This window comes from Electrona antarctica, assembly GCF_951216825.1.
Source record: "Electrona antarctica genome assembly, chromosome: 5".
Lineage (NCBI taxonomy): Eukaryota > Metazoa > Chordata > Actinopteri > Myctophiformes > Myctophidae > Electrona > Electrona antarctica.
In genome coordinates, this window is record NC_136810.1 from 50992178 (window position 1) to 51015069 (window position 22892).

The following is a 22892-nucleotide window of genomic DNA, read 5'->3' on the forward strand; positions in this document are numbered from 1 at the left end:
AGCAACTAGTCGACTAGTTTATTAGTCGACTAGTAAATCCACTAGTCGACCTTGTTGGTACTAGTTAACTAGTTGATAAGAAGATTCTTTTTTTTTTTTTTTTTGTAGGCCTCAAGATCAAGTAGATTATAGTTATAGTTACCATGTACACAGTTTTTCAATGTACACATTTTACTAGTTTTTCAACTAGTAAACTAGGCAACTAGTCAACTAGTAAAAATGACTAGAAGTGAATGCCCTATAGTCCACACCGGTGGGAACCACTGACATTTCCACTGACATGTCCAGCCATTCAGATTAGGTTCTTGGTACATATACACATTCATCCATTTCCTTACTAATCATCCCCTGCGTGCAATGATGACCGCTATGCCTGACCTACAGTAGTGTCACATGACCCTGTGCGCTGACCCCTAATCCCACCTGTCAGAGGTGCCCCGTGCACAACGAGAGCCACGCCTCTGCGGTTGCGTGCCGCCAGACCCTCGGGCGACATGTCAAGGCCCATGTGGCGCGCAATGGCTCTGGAGACGGGAGTTGTCTCGAGCTGTCCATGAAGACCATGCCCACTCTCCGCGCTCGTCATCTCTGGATGGTTTGGAGACAGATGCATGCAAAAATGAGGGTACAAGAGGTAAATTATCGCAAGTACATTTCATTAATTTAGTGCCAATTTTGTGTGTGTGCATGCGTGCATATGCGTATGTCAAATTCCACAGTATAATACTGTTAAAGGAGAATTCCATGCTAGAAGGCTTTCTTACCTTTATTTGTAGTTGTTACGTCCCCAACAAAGAGGTCCAGGTGTTATTTTGTGCAAAAGTGCATTATTGGCCATTTCCCCTAATATAAGCCCTCTCTCCTCTCCTCTCCTCCTCTTCAGGATAGCTTTCCCCAGCTGAGGTCTGGATAGGATGTCCCTCGTTTATCCTTTTATCTTTTTAACCCTGTACTGGTGTTGTATCTGTTATGTTTTGCTTTGTTTTGTCTTTTTTCTTATTAAAGTCTGTTTCTAGTGTTCCTATGTAAAGCGCTTTGGGTATTTAGAAAAGCGCTATATAAATTTGAGCTATTATTATTATTATTATTATTAATGGGGGTTGGGTTTTTGTGCTAATTCGCTTATTTCCATCAAAATAAGTAGTAAATTGTGCCGCGATGGAAAGCGATGGAAATAAGCGAATTAGCACAACACCCCATTCAATTCAATGGGATTCAATGCAATTCATTGAGGGCTTGTGGAAGGGGAAATAGCCAATAATGCACTTTTGCACAAAATAACACCTGGACCTCTTTGGTGGGGACGTAACAACTACAAATAAAGGTAAGAAAGCCTTCTAGCATGGAATTCTCTTTTAAGAGTACAACTCAAAGCCACTTTCCCACGTCAACACAGAACACACAAAGAGCTTTGATGTACTTCATTCAGTTTTCATTATTACCGAGACATACATACCATAAGGTGCTCCTTCCTTGGACTCCAGGGAAACCTTTTCCTTGCCCTGTGATTGGTCAGGGATCTGTTCTGGCCCCTCCCTCTTGTCGTCACACACCTCTTCGTCACAGGGGTCAGAGGTCGCAAGCTCTACAGTACAGAAACACACACAATCTATGATTACATCCTTTTCTTGTGAAACAATTGCAATCAATATCCTACATTATTGCATTTTATTGCAAGGAAAGTTGTGCTCGCTATCTTATGTGTGCCTGTACTCTGTGTGCATACATTGTGCGTGCATGCAGTGGCGTGCACAGATAGACACTAGGGGGTGCTAGAGCACCCCTTCCGTTTTCCCTCTGGAATGTGCCCTTTTGGAGAAAAATAAATAAATGTTGTATTTATTTTTTGTACAGTGTACACTGTACAGTATGTGGACCATGGTGACATTGATCAATTCTTGATAAAAAGCTTCTAATATATTATTTAGGCCCCAAAATCTTTTTTTCACTTGAGCACCTGCCCCTCTAAATGTCTGTGCACGCCACTGCGTGCATGCATACACACACGCACACACAAATGGAACCAAATGAACCCATAATGAAGACTCAGGATTTGCCAGTGTACCATGGTGTGTAAATGGTAAATGGTGCATTTATATAGCGCCTTTATCCAAGGCGCTTTACAGAGATTGTGCATTACATTCACCCATTCACACACACATTCATACACCGATGGCAGCGGAAACCATGCAAGGCTCCAACTAGCACATCGGGAGCAATTAGGGGTTCAGTGTCTTGCTCAAGGACACTTCGACACTAACTCTGGGGGAGCCCGGGTTCGAACTGGCAACCTTACGGTTACCATGCAGGCATGTGTGAGTGCTGCTCTGTGTACCATGGTGTGGGTGTGAGTGCTGCTCTGTGTACCATGGTGTGGGTGTGAGTGCTGCTCTGTGTACCATGGTGTGTTGGGTGTGAGTGCTGCTCTGTGTACCATGGTGTGGGTGTGAGTGCTGCTCTGTGTACCATGGTGTGTTGGGTGTGAGTGCTGCTCTGTGTACCATGGTGTGGGTGTGAGTGCTGCTCTGTGTACCATGGTGTGTTGGGTGTGAGTGCTGCTCTGTGTACCATGGTGTGGGTGTGAGTGCTGCTCTGTGTACCATGGTGTGTTGGGTGTGAGTGCTTCTCTGTGTACCATGGTGTGTTGGGTGTGAGTGCTGCTCTGTGTACCATGGTGTGTTGGGTGTGAGTGCTGCTCTGTGTACCATGGTGTGTTGGGTGTGAGTGCTGCTCTGTGTACCATGGTGTGTTGGGTGTGAGTGCTGCTCTGTGTACCATGGTGTGTTGGGTGTGAGTGCTGCTCTGTGTACCATGGTGTGTTGGGTGTGAGTGCTGCTCTGTGTACCATGGTGTGTTGGGTGTGAGTGCTGCTCTGTGTACCCTGGTGTGTTGGGTGTGAGTGCTGCCCTGTGTACCATGGTGTGTTGGGTGTGAGTGCTGCTCTGTGTACCATGGTGTGTTGGGTGTGAGTGCTTCTCTCTGTAGTGCTCCAGCAGCTCTGGAGGCAGACCTTCGCCAGGACTCCTGGGAGGAAGCAGCAGCAGGTTCCTCTCGTCGTAACCCTTCGTCACGCGGAGGATCTGCACGGACACAAACGCCACAGAGGGTAAAATGGACCGGCGCCATTCGCCTGGACTTGAATAGAGGGTACTGTATATGTGTGTGACTTCAACATCATACGTTATGTGTGAGTTAACGCCTACTGAGTGGCAAAAAACGACTTTCTGGCGTTGACAGCCCGTACATCCAAACAGAAAAGTCCTATCTGATTGCATTAAACGACGTTAAACGACATTAAACTCACTTTGCCACTCAATTTGCCACTAACTGTATGCATGTGCCTACCCTCTATATGCAGGGATGTTTTCCCAGTGGTGGAAAGAGTACTCACATCTCTTTACGTAAGTAAAAGTATCAATACTGCAATGTAGAAATAGTCTGTTTAGTAAAAGTACAGAATTCAAAATTAGCTCGAGTAAAAATACAAAATGCATTGGCATCAAAATGTCCTTAAGAGTAGAAAGTATCGTTATGCAGAAGGTCTCATTTCACAAGTTTTCAAATGTATAAAATGTCAACAAAAAACATGTATTAAAAATAGCAGATCTACAAGCTCACAATTGTGAGCTCACAATTGTGAGCGTGAAGTCCAAGAGCCACAGCGGAGCCACGACGCTTCTAAGTGGATCCCAAGATCCGACATAATTCTTTAAGTTTTCAGACTTTTATGCGTAAGAAAACCAGAAGGGAGTCATTTACCTTTTCCTCGTCCAGGTACTGTGTGTCAAACTCCAGAGAATAGAACTCGACGGGGAAGGCGCAGGGGTTCCTGACGGTGACCTCTACCTTGTCCCCGGCGCTGAGGGGCAGACAAGGCCCGAGTCCCAGCACGGTGGGACCCCACTCCAACCGGGGCTCCTCGCCCTGTCCCTGGGCCGTGAGCAGCACCCGCTGGCTGCTCTGAGACACACACACCACTAGCTGCTTGCTGTAGGCACGCTGTGCACGCACGCACGCACGCACGCACACACACACACACACAGGGGGGTACATTTTCATTTAAGCTCGACGGTACCTCGACAAAGTTTATTTGTTGTACGCTGTACCATGTGGGTCGGGACAGTGAAGTGACAATTTAACTGACTTTTATTTGTGGAACGAAGTCAAAATAAATCTAATGCCTCAACTCCTTATTACAATTCCAAGTGCTTGTCCAAATTGGATTATTTGAGGGGGTCACGGGGCCTGAAAAGGTTGAGAACCATTGCTGTAATAACATACTGGCTCTTCCTAATCCTTACCAAGGACTATCTAAAGAGGACGAGAAGCGAAGACCGTACGGGCGACGCCATGTTGCTCCATGGAAGGAAAGAAACATGCGCAGTTGAGACCAGGAAGTTGTACATGCCGAAATTTGTGCATGTACAACTTCCTGGTTTCAACTGCGCATGTTTCTTTCCTTCCAGGGAGCAACATGGCGTCCACCGTACGTCTTCGCTTCTCGTCCTCTTTAGATAGTCCTTGATCCTTACCCCCTCTGCAGGGCTGAACTTGACCTGTACGTTGGCTCTGTCTCCGGGGTAGAGCAGTCCGGAGGAGGGCGTCGTCTCGAACACCACCGGGGCGGGACACTGCTCCAGCAAGGCTTTCTTACGCAGGTGGAGAGGCAGGAACTTGTCGGGCTGAATGAAACGATGCAGGGCACAGAAGCTCACACACCATTTACAATTCAGGCATACGTCATAGTAGGCCTATTTATCATATAAATACTATATAGTGCTATGTCTACATAAAATGCTATCTAAGTTACGTAAGTTGAGCCTTTGCATGCGCCTGTAAGGTCGTCGATGATGTGTGTATGTCTGTGTGTATGTCCCTATGTCTGTATGAGCACGAAAGAGCTGCAATACTGCTGGGTGACCTAAAGTGGCACTGTTGAGCAGCATCGCACACGCGCACACGCACACATACACGCACGCACACGCACACACACACACACACACACACACACACACACACACACACACACACACACACACACACAGTTACTGTTACTAACTCGTGAACTTGAGACCCATGGTTAATTGGTAGGTACCTTCTTGCGAGGTTTCTTCTCCTCAGCAATACTCCAGTGACAGGGCACAGCCTCATGGTTGAACAGTTGCATTGTTATCACCTGGTGGTGAATAGGGCACGGAGTACATACAATTAGTTTTTACCACAATGAATACTCCAAGGAGTATAAACCTCCTTGGAGGAGGTCTATACTCCTTCAAGGTCACTGCGGTCTGAGGGCCAGCTAAATATCAGGGTCACAAAGAAGACCCATTTAGGCCTGACGTCGAAATAAAAACAACGTTCGCTCTGAAAGAATATATATATTCAAAGATTTGTGCCGCGTTTTTACGATTTTTCAAAAATAGCAGACCTACAAGCTCGTAGCGAGCCACTCGGTGGCGCGCTATGAGCTTGTAGATCTGCTATTTTTCAATAGCTAAAGTATAACATAATGCTTAGTAACTTAAAACACCAAAAGGGGTTCCCGTCCAGAATGGGTTCAAGTCTAGTCCAGAGGCGACCGAGCCTTCTCTGTTGTAGCCCCCAAATTATGGAACACGCTCCCCCTCCCACGTCAAATTGGCCCCTTCCATCGAGACTTTTAAATCTCGCCTTAAGAGTAAGACCCACCTTTATACCTTGGCCTTTAACCCCGCTTGAGTTTCTTCGGTCCATGTAAATGTTTTGTTTCACTGTCTGTGATGGATCTGGTAGATCTGCTACTTTGGTAGTTTTTGTGGACTTGTGTCAATATGTTCCCTTTTGGGCCCAGACCGTGTTCTCCTTATCCTATTATGTCATGTCACCCTCCACAGGCCGAATCATCTCAGACCTATATTATTATATCATATTATATTATGGATTGCCTGACGCCAAGCTCAGATTTTATATCTTAATTAGGCTCCATACTGTCTGCCTGTAGCCACAAAAGTTAGCTGGCATATTGAGAGGTCTATTTGGATAAACACTACATGTATTTGACCTTGATGCCTAGTGAGAAAGTAGATAGCAGGCCATTTCTCTGTTGAAGAGTTCACAGACGGCAGGGAAAGAATGTTATCAACAGGTTGCCTGGCAACGCCAGCGTCCACGCTTTCCCGGTCTATGGCTTTCATGACGGAAACTAAGGAAGTTGTCCCAATATCAGTCCCATCATCTATGTGCTGGTCCAATGAACGCTGGACACCTAGTGCCAGCGTGGCAAAGTGGAAATTAACTGTGTGTTCAGCCAATGAAATGTGTATCAACAATTGTATTCTACAGTATGAATGCCTGGCACATGATTGTGTCCGGCAGAGAGAGACTACCCTGTGCCCTTTTGGTGGTACAGGGGAGAGTAATTTGGCTGTGTGTGGATCTGTCCTGTCTCTCTGATCTGAAAATGAATAGACATTAACCATATTCTGCTCGGACTGGACAATCCTTCTTCCTGGTGGTTTCATCTTTTAATTGGGTACAAGGTATTTTTCTAAAAGAGTATTTCCTGCTTAAAGTAATCCTGTTAAAACTAATTGGTAACTTGGTCATAGGCTCTCGGCCTAGTTGTGGTGCTGAGTATTTCTCAGTACTTTTGAGTACTTCCTTAAGAGTATTCTTATAGTTATAGCCCTGTGTGGCTCAGTAATTCAGTATAATACAGTCCTTTTCTATCCTTGGTGAATCATTAAGGTCCCTTCTGCATTTTATATGCAACTAATGGGTTTTATCTTCATTACAAATCCATCAAATTGGTCCATTTCGAACCGTCTTTTTTCCGAGTATAAGTCTAATTTATTTAATTAGCACCTCCGACAAAAAGGAACCAGCCCCATCCCCATTTTCATTTTTTTCTGCCGGAAGAACAAAGTCCATAGTCATATTTTTGGAGCAGTGGTTTTGTCGATGCATGTTCAGTTCTGGAATCGATCCTCCCCATTTTTGGGAACATACAAGCCGCGGATCTGTGGACGAACGGACGAAGCATGAAGCTTGAACGGTCCTGCACAGATTTCCCCCCCTACCCTCCTGTCGTCTGTCCGTACGACGGTTCCTCTCCGCTTCGGTGGACCCTGTCCGGGACCACCTCCTGCCTGCCTGATTCTCAGCTGCTTGCTTTTCTGAAGTTAAGTAATTACCTTTCTGTAATTTTTTTTAGATTATACTGTTATTATAATTTATTGCCGTACATTCATGTCTGGGACTTAATCCCTGAACATGTCTCAGTCACATTACTTTTCTCCACTTTAAATGTTCAGGAGGCAGCGCTACGCGGGCGCTACGTCCTAATCCTTTATTTTATCTATCGGCTTCGATTTCTTATCTTTTTATTATATGTTTGCCTTCCTACATGCGGTTATCATTTGTCTTATCCCCCCTTGTTTTATGTTGATATATCGCTGTAGGAATCCATGGATGTTACTTAATTTATAGTCTTCTTTCTCTCAAACCTCGACGGGGGTGCGAGAGTAGAGTAGGTTCTTTTTATACCGTAAAAAAGGTCTGTGATTCCTTTCACCATATGATTACACATTTTTTTATCACCCCTTTTACATTGTACCTTATAGTAGTGTTCGGTTTTTATGACACTAATGATTTTAGAGTGTGTAGGCTCCTTATCTAAGGAATTTAGGGAGGAGAGCAACAGGCTCTCCTTCGTGCGTGTGCGTGCGTGTTAGAACGCATGGCTCCATCTAGCTGTCTCTCTCCTTCTCTCCTCTCTGTCTGTCTGCGTGCGTGTTCGTGCGTAGGTGTGTATATCACTGTCTTGTGTTTATATGGATGTATATGTTGTCCCGTAGAACAGTTATTCTTCTTTTAGGCCTAATAGTTGAATGATGTGGGTGTGTGTGTAACGTGCCATTTGTTCAATGTCACCTAGTATATTGTATATAATTTTATTTGTATTTAGAGTGACTGAGTGAGTACGTTTGTCCTGTGGGCGGATATGTTGCCCTTGTCTATGTGGGTGCATGCGTTCGTGCGTGTGTCAGTAGCTGAGACAATTACGCACAGGGTGCGTGTGTGCGTGCATATGTGTTTGTCCGTGTTCATGTGTATATGTGTGTGGGTGAAACACCATTTGATTGTTTTTTTTTTTTTTTTTTAAGAGTGTGACAGTACGGGTACTTGCGTATAGCCTCCATTCTAATGATTAGTGATAATATTAGGGATGCGTGACGACTATTTACTATTGATTTATTTATCTGTCAGGCTCCGTGTCCCGCCATTTATCATCATTTCATACACTTTATAATTGCCTAGTGGCTGTGCCATGGTTTTTCAATTTTAGATAGGTCCCCTTCAACATTTAAATGCCCATTATCATGACAATTTATTATTGATTTCAACCAATCCCCTTATTGATTTCATTCATTTATTATTTTGTTATTATTTCATTTCATTTATTTATTTTGAGTGGTGTCAACCATTCTTTCCCAAGACATTTTATTTCCCGATTATTTTTATTTTTAGTTGTACTCTACTCTATTCTTCTCTGCCTGGAACGAGTAACTATAGGCTCCTACAGGTAGAACTTGTGATCTCACAATTTCTTTTTTGGCGTCTTATACGTGACATTAGCTACGTCATTAATAGCGTATTTGATAAGTACATTAGCATACATGTGTTTTTTTAGGAGTGATGACCTACATTTTGTTTATTTCTGTCCGTGTTTGCAATGCCATGCCATATTATGCATGATAGTCTTAAAGTCCAGTGCAAATACAGGGCAAAATAGACTTGTGCGTTTATTCTGTCATCATCAAGCTGTGTTTCCTGTGTTAACGGATTTATCACTGCAACGTTATTATAGAAAACAAGATATCGTTTTATTGTATTCTCCCTGCCCTTTATCTTTAAAGGTGCACATACATACGTAGAATGCTGGTTCTCTATCTTTCTCTTTCTCCCTGTCTACCTACACGCCCTACTTTCACCATTGGCTGTGTAACATGCGCGGTTGGTAGATCAGTCATTTTCATTTTCATTTTTTTAAAACTATACCCTGTGGATGTTTACCCTGTTGATGAATTGTTTATAAGTATTGTTGTTTCATTTCATTCACCAGTTTGTTTTTCTCTTTCTGTTTTTATCTCACAGATACGGATTTCTGGTGGTTTCGTGGGTGGGAACAAACCCAGGATAGAGGAATCTATAGGTCAACAAAAGTGATGGAGAATAGAGTGAAGGAATGGTGTTGTCGACCTCGAGATTCCTTTCCCTTTGTTTATTAGGGTTTGGCCCCTAGACCCCGAACCACTCAGGGACAGTATTAGGCCCGACCCCCTAGAACAGTATAGGCCTTATGCCATCTGCCCATAGATTTCCCATCGGGAACAAATTAGTATTCCACTCATGTTTCACCATGCACAATTGTTTTATGTTTTTCTTTTCTAAGACACTGTATTTTGCTAAAACGCTGTTACCCCTCCCTACCTAGTATTAGGATTCATTTGATCATTCCTTCTCCCCTCAATTGATTAATATGGTATTTTGACTATTCATTTTCCAGATCCCAGATCTGCTTCATTATATAGATTATGTAAACTGAATTATCCCATCTTTGGACAATCTAAATTCCATTCCATTATGATTCATTATCCCTCTCATTATATTTTTATTATTTTAAATTTGATTCATATTTTACCTCTGAATTTGGAATATCCCTCCATTGTAAACATTTAACCTTTATTATCCCCGAACCACCCCTTGACCTTACATTGAGATATTTAGAATAGGGACATCTTTCCCTTCCATTTCATTTTATTATTTTGTTTTCATCACCTTGAGTTTGACTTGATTAGGCATATATATCCTCCCCTGAATAGACTTGATTCTATATTTGGCCTTCATGGTACTAATGGACTCGCCAGGAAGCGACAAGACATCATCAATTACCCTGTCCCCCCTTCTCCAAGCTCTGCTTGGTATAAGAACTGTTAGGGGCATCTCCGGCCGTTTTCTCCCGTTTGAATCACAGAGATCAAGTATCTGTCAATGAGAAAGTATAGGCTGAGATTGTCACCTATGGGTCACCTGTTATGTCACCCATCCGGGGGGACAGGGCGAAGATTCGGCTCCGACAACGAGCCAAAAGAAGACCATCCAGTGTCTGCTCTGATGAGCTACAATGAACATTGTCAAACTCTGACACTAAACGTCGGCGTAGGAACGCTGCAACATTGCTGAGTTCTTTGAGAACCCCGAAGACCGAAGATCGAGAGAGAAAAGTCATTCTGTCTCTCTCCCACAGTACCATCTAAATAAGGAGTGATTGTTTGCCTAGTCTTAAGTCAAAACTATTTTTTATTTTTCATTGTTCCTGGTTCCACTGTTTCCATTCTGGTTCCATTCCCCTCCTGAGCCTTAGTATAGAGTGAATTTTATTTCTCATCTCCCAATTGACCCTTATATTATTTTAAATTTAATTCCCTGAAGATTGATTATTGATTATTGATCACATTTGACACTTCATCCACAAAACGTGATGGAGTTGATGGATCTGGTAGATCTGCTACTTTGGTAGTTTTTGTGGACTTGTGTCAATATGTTCCCTTTTGGGCCCAGACCGTGTTCTCCTTATCCTATTATGTCATGTCACCCTCCACAGGCCGAATCATCTCAGACCTATATTATTATATCATATTATATTATGGATTGCCTGACGCCAAGCTCAGATTTTATATCTTAATTAGGCTCCATACTGTCTGCCTGTAGCCACAAAAGTTAGCTGGCATATTGAGAGGTCTATTTGGATAAACACTACATGTATTTGACCTTGATGCCTAGTGAGAAAGTAGATAGCAGGCCATTTCTCTGTTGAAGAGTTCACAGACGGCAGGGAAAGAATGTTATCAACAGGTTGCCTGGCAACGCCAGCGTCCACGCTTTCCCGGTCTATGGCTTTCATGACGGAAACTAAGGAAGTTGTCCCAATATCAGTCCCATCATCTATGTGCTGGTCCAATGAACGCTGGACACCTAGTGCCAGCGTGGCAAAGTGGAAATTAACTGTGTGTTCAGCCAATGAAATGTGTATCAACAATTGTATTCTACAGTATGAATGCCTGGCACATGATTGTGTCCGGCAGAGAGAGACTACCCTGTGCCCTTTTGGTGGTACAGGGGAGAGTAATTTGGCTGTGTGTGGATCTGTCCTGTCTCTCTGATCTGAAAATGAATAGACATTAACCATATTCTGCTCGGACTGGACAATCCTTCTTCCTGGTGGTTTCATCTTTTAATTGGGTACAAGGTATTTTTCTAAAAGAGTATTTCCTGCTTAAAGTAATCCTGTTAAAACTAATTGGTAACTTGGTCATAGGCTCTCGGCCTAGTTGTGGTGCTGAGTATTTCTCAGTACTTTTGAGTACTTCCTTAAGAGTATTCTTATAGTTATAGCCCTGTGTGGCTCAGTAATTCAGTATAATACAGTCCTTTTCTATCCTTGGTGAATCATTAAGGTCCCTTCTGCATTTTATATGCAACTAATGGGTTTTATCTTAATTATAGATTTATCAGTCTGACGCTGTTGCGTCTTGTACCTTTCTGTGATGTGTCTCAGTTGTTTCACTGTTTGTACTTTGTATTCTTGCTGTAGTTTGTTCTGTGTGGTATAGCTATAGTGTATTTGATTTGTATTTCCTCCTGTACAGCACTTTGTAAACCCTGAGTTTTGAAACGTGTTAACCCATTTTGGGCGGGAACCCCTTTTGGTGTTAGCATTATGTTATGCTTTAGCTATTGAAAAATAGCAGATCTACAAGCTCATAGCGCGCCACCGAGTGGCGCGCTACGAGCTTGTAGGTCTGCTATTTTTGAAAAATCGAAGAACGACTGACAGAAACATAGCTTTTTCAGAAAACTGTCAGGATGTAGAAGACATTTTTAGAATCTGATCTCAGGTCAAAATGTTTTAAATAAATAAAGTGGATTGAATTGGATTGGAGCTCCTGCTCCTCTAAATGGCCAAACAATGTTCTGGAGCCGTTGTTGGCGTTGTTGCCCCCAGGTGTACCATGGGTACCTGAGGTAGGAAGCTCATTACAAGAGTAGATGTTTGGCATTGGCAGAGAAGATTTGTCACATTACCCACAAAAGCATACATGGTCCTCCTTATAAATGGGGCACCATTTAAAAGGGAAATAAACAGGCTTTCCAAAGGTATAAGAGTTATTGACAAGAAGCAAACATGTTGTGCTGTGTGCTATGTATTGTGTGTGTGTGTGTGTGTGTGTGTGTGTGTGTGTGTGCGTGCATGTGCGTGTGCGTGTGCGTGTGTGTGTGTGTTTTCTTGGTTTGTTTGTTTTTCAACTGAATTGCATTGTTTCACCTGACACATTCCACATTGCACTCTGTCAAACAGCAGTTGATCTGTGGAAACTGTAAGGGCTGGCATGGTTACCACTGCACACAGCCGCACCTGCACAGTAGGGCCTCCTGTCACCTATTGATCAAACATAAATACATTATTCAGAGTTCATTAAATGACTGCAATACTATAGTTTCGATTATAACTGATTATAACTGATCATATCATATCTGATCATATCAGTTATCAGTTTGAATTAATTCATACTGGTCATTAAGGGAGATCAAAGGCCAATCTGGAAGAAATCACCCATCTTTGTTCAAAGAAGTACAACTACATTTGATACTTCCCTATGTACAAAAAAATGTTACTCCATGTTTGCTAGTACAATTTAGGCATTTAGCAAACGCTCTTAATCCAGAGCGACTTGCATTAAGCAAGAACAAAAACAAAAACATGGCAATACATCATATAAAAATAGTTCTCATGAGGTAGAGAGTGACTGTTATGTGGGAGTGCATGTGTGTATATGTGCATTTACCTGTATGGGCATGATAACACTGATGCCACCCATCTCCAAGTTGGCTCCTCTGGGATCAAACTTAACTGTGAACGTCTGTGTCTCACGGTGGGGCAAGTTCCTCACTCTCTCAAAGTCTGAACTGAAACCTTTACAAGGCAGGAAAAATAGTAAAATGTTTCATTTCCAAAGAGTGGAAAGACAATAAGTAGCCTTGCCGAGCCATGGGGCCCATAGGGCAGGAGCCTATCTCCTGTTTCTGTAGCGTGAGGCAGCTTGATGTACAAGTACACCCCCTGGACATGACGCTAGTATGTCGCAGGGACTTACCCCCAATCCAACCCTTGATGCTGAGTGTCAAGCAGGGAGGCACTGGGTCCCATTTTTACAGTCTTTGGTATGACCCGGCCGGGGATTGAACCCCGACCTCCCAGTCTCAGGGCGGACACTCTAACCACAAGGCCACTGAGCTGGTCAAAAGACAATGCAGTGAAATAAATACCCAGGGGACAACATTAGCAAACATAAGGACAGTCAAACAGAAGGAAACCAGTTGAGAGTAAACCAGTTGTCTCTGAGTGTTTATGACAGCATGACAACTGTCTGTTTTACGGGAGGCACTTTGCAGGGTGGACGTGCTTGTTCCCTTGAATTGGAATTAGCCTTGGTTTTTTTCAATCTCCCTGCCTTTAAGTAGTTTCTCTTGAGCATTCATCAAAAATTAGGTCAAGACGGACCGGACGTTAGGAAACAGTCATGAGTAATGACGGTCTTTGTTGCCGGTGATTAGCAAAGAACAGAATTTCACCCAGATAGCATCAGCATCTGATACCCGACGGCAGTAAACCACAAAGCCACTTTTAACCCATTTTGGGGCGAGAACCCTTTTTGGTGTTTTAAGCATTATGTTATACTTTAGCTATTGAAAAAATAGCAGATCTACAAGCTCATAGTGCGCCACTCGCTTGTAGGTCTGCTATTTTTTTTTAATCGTGAAAATGTGTCGCAAATCCTGACAGAAAACTGTCAGGATTTAGAAGACATTTTATAAATGTCGACGTCAGGCCTAAATGGGTTAATAGTATTGTGTGTCTGGTTCAAAGCTACTGTAACACACGATTCGTTTACCTGTGCCAGCCAGAGGTTTGAGGTTTGCGCGGAAGCACACGGCCACAGGTCCAGTGTTGACGATCTTCACCGCGTGACTGAGGACTTCACCGTGGATGACGTAGCCAAAGTCCAGCACGTACTCTGGCAGCAGGACCCTGCATTGGACACAGCTGGGAGTTTACATGCCTGTTCACAGTGTCATCCAACAAACATGCAGTATTCATTGCTCACTTGCGTGTGCGTGTGTGTGTGTGCGTGTGCGTGTGTGTGTGTGTGTGTGTGTGTGTGTGCGCGCTCCACGAGAGCAGAGAGAGTGTGGTGCGCCTCTAATATTTGGGGACCCATGCAGCTTTTCCCCCCAGGTGAGGTAATGAGATCAGTTTTCCCGGTGGGGAAACGAGTACAGAGAAACCAGCTGGGGCCTGTAGTACTATGAAGCTGGTTTTGGGCTTTAGCCAGTGGTGGAAAAAAGTACTACAATGTTGTGCTTAAGTAAAAGTATCAATACTGCAATGAAAATGTACCCTTGTTACAAGTCGGGAAATTCTAAATTGACTTGATTAAAAGTACAAAAGTATTGACGTAAAAATTAACTTAAAGTACCAAAAGTAAAAGTACTCATTGTGCAGAATGTCCCATTACACAAGTTCAAAATGTATAAAATCTTTTGAAAATAGATGATCACATCATGGGTGCCAAATGGGAAGGGACGAACAAAAGAAGGAAAAAAAAGAAAGAAAAACGACGGCGAACGTGATCAGCAGACGGGCCAAACGGGGCCCACGGACAAAGAAGTAAAAGTATTGAAAATTAGAAATAGTAAAAGTACCTCAAAATGTCACTTATAGTACGTATAGTACTTCTGAGTTACTTGACACCACTGACTTCAGGTTTCTACCTGTGAATTCAGGGCTACAATGGTGGTTCACTTCTTACCAGGGTACATCGCTATGGTAACATATTATGTTGTACTTACAGTATATGTATCTGGGATCAGAGAGAGGTAGACTTCACTGCTCATTGCAGGCCACGACAGTGGCCATTTAAAACCCATTTTGGGCGGGAACCCCTTTTGGTGTTAGCATTATGTTATGCTTTAGCTATTGAAAAATAGCAGATCTACAAGCTCATAGCGCGCCACCGAGTGGCGCGCTACGAGCTTGTAGGTCTGCTATTTTTGAAAAATCGAAGAACGACTGACATAGAAACATAGCTTTTTCAGAAAACTGTCAGGATGTAGAAGACATTTTTAGAATCTGATCTCAGGTCAAAATGGGTTAACCTGCAATGAGCAGTGAAGTTAACGTGATTCCGTTTGTTAGGATTAGTCTAAACCAGATTACGAACATATATCCGGGGTACTGTATGTAGTACAGTCTCCAGGTGAACCCCACTTCCAGGACATCCAATGTGGTTCCAAGTAGCTCAGGGGTACAGTGGCCAGTAGATCAGCTGGATGGGCACCGTGCGGTGGTTCCCAGTTCTATCCCAGGCTCCCCCAGAGTTAATGTTGAAGTGTCCTTGAGGCAAGAACCTCTAATTGCTCCAGGTGAGCAGGTTGGTGCCTTGCATGGTTTCCTCCGCCATCGGTGTATAAATGTACTGTATGTGTGAATGAATCTATGTAAAGCGCCTTGGATAAAAGCGCTATATAAATGCACCATTTACCATTTTATTTTTTACCAAGAGTGAGTTAGGTTAAATCAATCAATTGCCAGCCCCTTAGTGGAAGTAAAGGATGGTGTTGGCTGCTTCAAAACGTATTCAATATACTGTTTGGAAGCTGGTGAATGTTTCCCTCGACTGCCGGAGGGGCTGCAGGTGAGACCAATGCCACATGCCCCTCTATCATCTCCCTAACTAGAGCTTGGGGAGCCAAGTGTGTGTGTGTGCGTGCGTGCGTGCGTGCGTGCGTGCGTGCGTGCGTGCGTGCGTGCGTGCGTGCGTGCGTGCGTGCGTTGTAGTTGTTCTGAGACCTGCTGAGCTTGCGCCACCTGCTGTTGGAACTTGGCATATTTCCTAGCTCCAGTAGACCGCCTGTGACGGTGACAGCATTCTCTTTGACCAGCAGTCGATCAACTTCCTGATGCAGCAGTTCTTCATACTGAAGAGAGCACAATACAGAGAGAGAGAGGAGAGAAAGGGGGAGAGGGGTTGGCATAATATTAAACCCAGTTGCTAAAGCCTAATTCAATGCTTTGTGGCACGACATTTAAAAATAAACATTGCAGACTTGCAAACAAATCCATCCATTTGAAGATCAGTTAAAACTCCTGGAGAGAGAAAAGAGAAAGTGAAATGAACTGAAGGTGATTATGAGAGAAGCCAAGACAGGAAGAGAGAGGAACTGAGCAACCATGAAAAACATACCATAGATGTGTCAGCCAGTAATTTGATGACAAATAATAGAAAAGTAATTCTTGAACTGCAGTTGTTACTGTCACAAGACAGAGCCACGGGCAATGAGACAGACAACGACACACACACACACACACACACACACACACACACACACACACACACACACACTGTGCTGAGCAACCATGAAAAACATACCATAGATGTGTCAGACAGTTAATGAGAGGGCTACTGTAAACACACAACAAGCTTAACCCATTCAGGCCCGGCGTCGAAATTTAAAAAAAAAAGTTTTCTAAATCATGACAATTTTCTGAAAGATTTGAGGCACATTTTAACGATTTTTAAAAAATAGCAGACCTACAAGTTCATAGCGCGGCACTCGGTGCCGCGCTATGAGCTTGTAGATCTGCTATTTTTCAATAGCTAAATTACATAATGTGGTTACATAATGTATGTAACCACCAAAAGGGGTTCCCGCTCAAAATGGCATAAGCAAGAGCCTTCAGCTTGCTGCTTCACTGTGACGTGGAAACACAAGGCTTCATATACCTAGGGGACTAGGAGACTTGGAAGAACAGAAAAGCAAACACAAATCAGTAATTAATGGGAATATGATATATAATGAGAATACTGCATACAGTACATCTCACAGTAACAGGGGCCCTTTGATACAAAAACCCACAGGAAAAATGTCAAGCTGTTATAGGCCCTTGGAAGAGGTGTAATCATAGTGCTGTATGCAGAGAAACCAGTTCAGGGCCGTGTCCCCATGGCCAAATCATAGCAAGGACTATACAGTACATGTATTGTTGATACCCAGATTATGTCATGTTCTTGAACTGTATATCAAGCTTCCTCATGTTAAAGGGGAATTCCGAAGTAGCCGGGTTTTTTTTGTACTGAATTCTGATGATAATGTATGTGTAGTGGCTAATTCACACCATGAACAATACAAACTTAAAAAGCCACTAAAGGCACCGGGCAGCTAATCTTACGCAGTGGTATAGGGAATAATAAGACCATTGTCCAGTCAGGCAGCAACATTTGATGTTGTTTTATTTTTGGCTTCTCCAGACAGACATACAGCAAAAGATGTCAAAATGCTAGGCTCTCCCTGTCCTGCTGGTAAAAAAAACCATGAACCTTCCCGGGGTGCTCACTGACTACCTGTGTGTGCTCACTTAATTAAGTAGACTCAGCTGTGCCCCCAAAAATTGCTCATCGCCTTCAAAATAAAAGCATTAGCTGCAACAGAAATAATGGCTGTAAACAAATTAATTAAGCAAAGCAAACTAAATAATAAATGCATTAGATAATTAATAGAAAATATACTGAAATACTAAATAGCTCCCACAGTATGTATGAACTATGAACCACTGTGGGGGAAAAAACTGTATATGGGTCCTATGGCAGGTAGGCAGGGTCAAACAGCTCTGCATGGATTTAAAATGTTCCCGCTTCTTCCAGTGATCAATGGATATATTGTCATGTTACGGTAAGAAAACGGTTAGTCCGGAATTCCCCTTTATATTAACCCATTTAGGCCTGACGTCAAAAAAAGAAAAAAAAGTCTTCTGAAAGAATATATATTCAAAGATTTGTGCCGCATTTTCACGATTTTTCAAAAATAGCAGACCTACAAGCTCATAGCGCGCCACTCGGTGGCGCGCACAAATCCGCTATTTCTTTTTCATTATTAATTATTGAATTGAATTGAATTGAATTAAACACATAAAAAAATAGCGGGTTTAGCGTATTACGCAGGGCAGAAACATGGATTAAATAGCGTGGAAAGCGGGTTATGCAGCAAACCGACAGGAGATAGGCTCCTGGTCCACGGGCCAACATGGTTCCCAAAGCTACTAACTTACTTGCTTAAGGAGACAGGAGATAGGCTCCTGGTCCACGGGCCAACATGGTTCCCAAAGCTACTAACTTACTTGCTTAAGGAGACAGGAGATAGGCTCCTGGTCCACGGGCCAACATGGTTCCCAAAGCTACTAACTTACTTGCTTAAGGAGACAGGAGATAGGCTCCTGGTCCACGGGCCAACATGGTTCCCAAAGCTACTAACTTACTTGCTTAAGGAGACAGGAGATAGGCTCCTGGTCCACGGGCCAACATGGTTCCCAAAGCTACTAACTTACTTGCTTAAGGAGACAGGAGATAGGCTCCTGGTCCACGGGCCAACATGGTTCCCAAAGCTACTAACTTACTTGCTTAAGGAGACAGGAGATAGGCTCCTGGTCCACGGGCCAACATGGTTCCCAAAGCTACTAACTTACTTGCTTAAGGAGACAGGAGATAGGCTCCTGGTCCACGGGCCAACATGGTTCCCAAAGCTACTAACTTACTTGCTTAAGGAGACAGGAGATAGGCTCCTGGTCCACGGGCCAACATGGTTCCCAAAGCTACTAACTTACTTGCTTAAGGAGACAGGAGATAGGCTCCTGGTCCACGGGCCAACATGGTTCCCAAAGCTACTAACTTACTTGCTTAAGGAGACAGGAGATAGGCTCCTGGTCCACGGGCCAACATGGTTCCCAAAGCTACTAACTTACTTGCTTAAGGAGACAGGAGATAGGCTCCTGGTCCACGGGCCAACATGGTTCCCAAAGCTACTAACTTACTTGCTTAAGGAGACAGGAGATAGGCTCCTGGTCCACGGGCCAACATGGTTCCCAAAGCTACTAACTTACTTGCTTAAGGAGACAGGAGATAGGCTCCTGGTCCACGGGCCAACATGGTTCCCAAAGCTACTAACTTACTTGCTTAAGGAGACAGGAGATAGGCTCCTGGTCCACGGGCCAACATGGTTCCCAAAGCTACTAACTTACTTGCTTAAGGAGACAGGAGATAGGCTCCTGGTCCACGGGCCAACATGGTTCCCAAAGCTACTAACTTACTTGCTTAAGGAGACAGGAGATAGGCTCCTGGTCCACGGGCCAACATGGTTCCCAAAGCTACTAACTTACTTGCTTAATATGCAGAGAAAGCATACCGACTTCACAGTCACACACAGTTATTTGAACATTTTACAGAAAAATACACTTGCCTGACAGAAATTCGATACGAGGGGGATTCTCTGCGGAATTATCCGCCTGCTATAGACCCGACCCACAAAACCCATTAAAAACCTCATCATATCACATCAAGAAGGCTTAGCTGTGGAATGCTGAAAATACGTTTTTGTGTTATTTAGTGTTATTTCGCTGTGTAGTGTACTGACTGTGGGGACGCAGCCTTCATCCAGGATGCCTCCATCGGTGAAGTGTCCTCTCCCGTCCTCCACCTCCTCCTCTCTCTCTCTGTCTGCTTCCACTGCAACCCTGGCCTGTTGTACCACAGCATCGTAGCGCTCCTCTTCTGAACCACAGACACATGGACAACAAACATTAAATGCCATTGACAATGAATGGCCAGCTTTGAGGGTTTGTGTGAACACAACATTGAATTCCATTGATAATGAATGGCCTGCTTTGAGCGTTTGTGTGAACACAACATTGAAGACGAAGGTGCAACATTGTGATTGGCCGGAATGAGATGATGTATGATGTATGATAAGAGCACCCCTCACTTCACACAGGTGTGATTTTTGTTACTTTAGTTCGATTAATATATTGCTGTGAACCTTATACGTTAACCCATTTTGGGCGGGAACCCCTTTTGGTGTTAGCATTATGTTATGCTTTAGCTATTGAAAAATAGCAGATCTACAAGCTCATAGCGCGCCACCGAGTGGCGCGCTATGAGCTTGTAGATCTGCTATTTTTGAAACATTTTTAGAATCTGATCTCAGGTCAAAATGGGTTAAGGGAGTATCAGTGTCAGACTCAAGGTGCCACTCTGAAAAGTATAACTGGCAGCCACCGTCACATGTGCTTCTATAAATATGCAGTGTGTGTGTGTGTGTGTGTGTGTGTGTGTGTGTGTGTGTGTGTGTGCGTGCGTGCGTGCGTGCGTGCGTGCGTGCGTGCGTGCGTGCGTGCGTGCGTGCGTGCGTGCGTGCGTGCGTGCGTGCGTGCGTGCGTGCGTGCGTGCGTGCGTGTGTGTGTTTGCGTACGCAGAGGTCGCGGCAGGTCCAGGCTCATCCTAGGGAACACTCCCTCCCCTGTCAGAGTGACGTCCTGGGGCAGGAGAAAGGCCACCTGCAGCCGGAAACATCTGTGGAACACCTCAGGAACGCCCGGAAGGTAGAACACCCGCAGATACTGCACTGCACCAGCCTCCACGTAGCCCTGACACACGCACGCACGCACGTGGACAAACACACACACACACACACACACACACACACACACACACACACACACAGACACACACGCACATATCATCGCTGTTGGGCAGAAACCTTGTATCTCCACATTTTCATATTTTTCCATATAGAATTATGCCTCATTTTATACTTCAACGTATCATGACTAGGGATGGAGCCCGAAAATCGGATCCAATTCAAACCTGGTTCGGCATTTATCGAGACCCGAGTATCAATAAGCGTTTGGCTTGTCGAGTCTGTTATCGGGTATAAGGGGGCTGAGACGCGACGGGTGGTTGCGTGGTGCGTCATCGCTTTGCCGTGGAAGTATGGTGGAACGGGTGAAAAAGTTTGGTAACATAAAAAAAAAAGACGAGGGGAGCTAAATGCAATAATGTAGCCTACCACAGTTGTTAACTTGTTGCATGCACGAAAGGGAGCATTTCGACAATGCATAGACATCTGTCCATAATGCATTGTATTAAACCCAAATGCGATACCTTTGCATCATGTCTGCACCGAGTCGAAACAACACGGGAGCCGTCAGCTGCTAGCCTGACTGCGGCCAGACTCATAGCGAGGATTCACTGACGCTTCCTCCACGCATATATGATAGCCTATATATTTGCGGGGAGGAAGCGTAGTTATAATATCTCCCGCGGATCGATTGTATAGTCTCACATAATACGTGACGTATTCAATATGTGTGTGTGTGTGTGTGTGTGTGTGTGTGTGTGTGTGTGTGTGTGTGTGTGTGTGTGTGTGTGTGTGTGTGTGTGTGTGTGTGTGTGTGTTTGTGTGTGTGTGTGTGTACACCTTAGAACTCTTTATTGGCATACAAACTCACAACTCACAACTGGCCAATAAAAAGAAGGTTCTGTTCAGAATTAATTGTCTCCCATCTTTCCACAAAATAATAGCAAATGCTCGATAGTGGGCTCGATAAGGACCCGGCTCGATAAGCCTGATCGATAAGGTGATCGCTATCAATAAAAATGAACGAGCTCCATCCCTAATCATGACAGTAGAATATAATTACACAGTGTCCATTTTGCTCTCACGTCATATTTGCGAGTTGGGAAGAAATGCCACCCCAACGGAGAGGCGTTTCATTAACCCATTTTGGGCAGGAACCCCTTTTGGTGTTAGCATTATGTTATGCTTTAGCTATTGAAAAAGATCTACAAGCTCGACTGGTGGAATGATGGAACGACTGACATAGAAACATAGCTTTTTCAGAAAACTGTCAGAATGTAGAAGACATTTTTAGAATCTGATCTCAGGTCAAAATGGGTTAACTTAATAGCAAAATGGCCGCCGTGTGAATATGCTGAGTGGGATGCAAAAGTAGCAGCTCATTGGAACACAGATTAATTTTGTTCCGGTTACTGTTACGGAGCCAGTTCTGTCCGCAGTGCAGCCCAGCCCATATTCTGTAGCAGACATTTGGGAATAATTGCGGATCCAGAAGCTGAGCTCATGCATCGACTATTTTCCGGCAAAGACTTGTTGTGTAGGGAATGAAAAAGAGGGGAGTCGAGTAAATCCCCCTGCTGGGGACCCCGTTCAACAAACCACTTACTGTAACCCATTTTGGGCGGGAACCCCTTTTGGTGTTTTAAACATGTTATAATTTAGCTATTGAAAAATAGCAGATCTACAAGTCCATAGCGCGCCACTCGGTGTCTTGTAGGCTATTTTTGAAAAATCGTCCAGGGGGGTCCCTGGAACAACATATTTTCAGATGGGGGTCGGTGCATGGCCTATTACATATCATTTTGGGGGTCCTTGACGTGAAATATTGAGCACCACTGATATAGAAACGTAGGTATTTCAGAAACCTGTCATGAGTTAGAAGACATTTTGTAAATTTCGACGACAGGCATATAAAGTGTTCTACAAACTCACTGTGTTGGGGAGGACCACGGGCCGACCTGGTCTGAGCTCTGCAGGAAATAGACCTTCCCTCTTCCCTTCAAACTCCTCCTCCTCCTCCTCCTCTTCCTCCCCCGGTCCCTCTGCTGTCCTCTGCTGCTCGTGCTCCCTGCTCTCCTGGCCTCCCTCCTCCGGGGGCAGCGACGTGCTGAAACTGAAGCCCACCTTGCCCTGGTTCCGCAGGATCAGCTCGGCCTCCGCAACGCGGTCAAACAGCTGGCCATGCAGAGGACAGGCACAGAGAGAGAGAGAGAGAGAGATAGAGAGAGAGAGAGAGAGAGAGAGAGAGCTCTCATCCAGAACGTCTTACAATAACCAAGGCAAATAATCACATATTATTCACTGTAGAATGCAGAGAGACAGTG

The 22892-nt window shown here is 44.1% G+C and overlaps 1 protein-coding gene across 1 annotated transcript in view; it reads right to left on the minus strand.

The window, feature by feature from the left end:
- The window catches only part of hydin (HYDIN axonemal central pair apparatus protein), a 231991-nt gene that overhangs the window by 93140 nt on the left and 115959 nt on the right, over positions 1-22892 (minus strand). Inside the window, exons 29-41 of the mRNA XM_079502371.1 lie at positions 22501-22743; positions 20401-20575; positions 19567-19703; positions 15953-16080; positions 13995-14131; positions 12888-13015; positions 12368-12481; positions 5096-5176; positions 4533-4682; positions 3760-3999; positions 2336-3080; positions 1457-1585; positions 424-588 (exon numbers count right to left, since the gene is read on the minus strand). Coding sequence (XP_079358497.1) covers positions 424-588; positions 1457-1585; positions 2336-3080; positions 3760-3999; positions 4533-4682; positions 5096-5176; positions 12368-12481; positions 12888-13015; positions 13995-14131; positions 15953-16080; positions 19567-19703; positions 20401-20575; positions 22501-22743 — 2572 coding nt within the window. The remainder of the gene's footprint in view (positions 1-423; positions 589-1456; positions 1586-2335; positions 3081-3759; positions 4000-4532; positions 4683-5095; positions 5177-12367; positions 12482-12887; positions 13016-13994; positions 14132-15952; positions 16081-19566; positions 19704-20400; positions 20576-22500; positions 22744-22892) is intronic.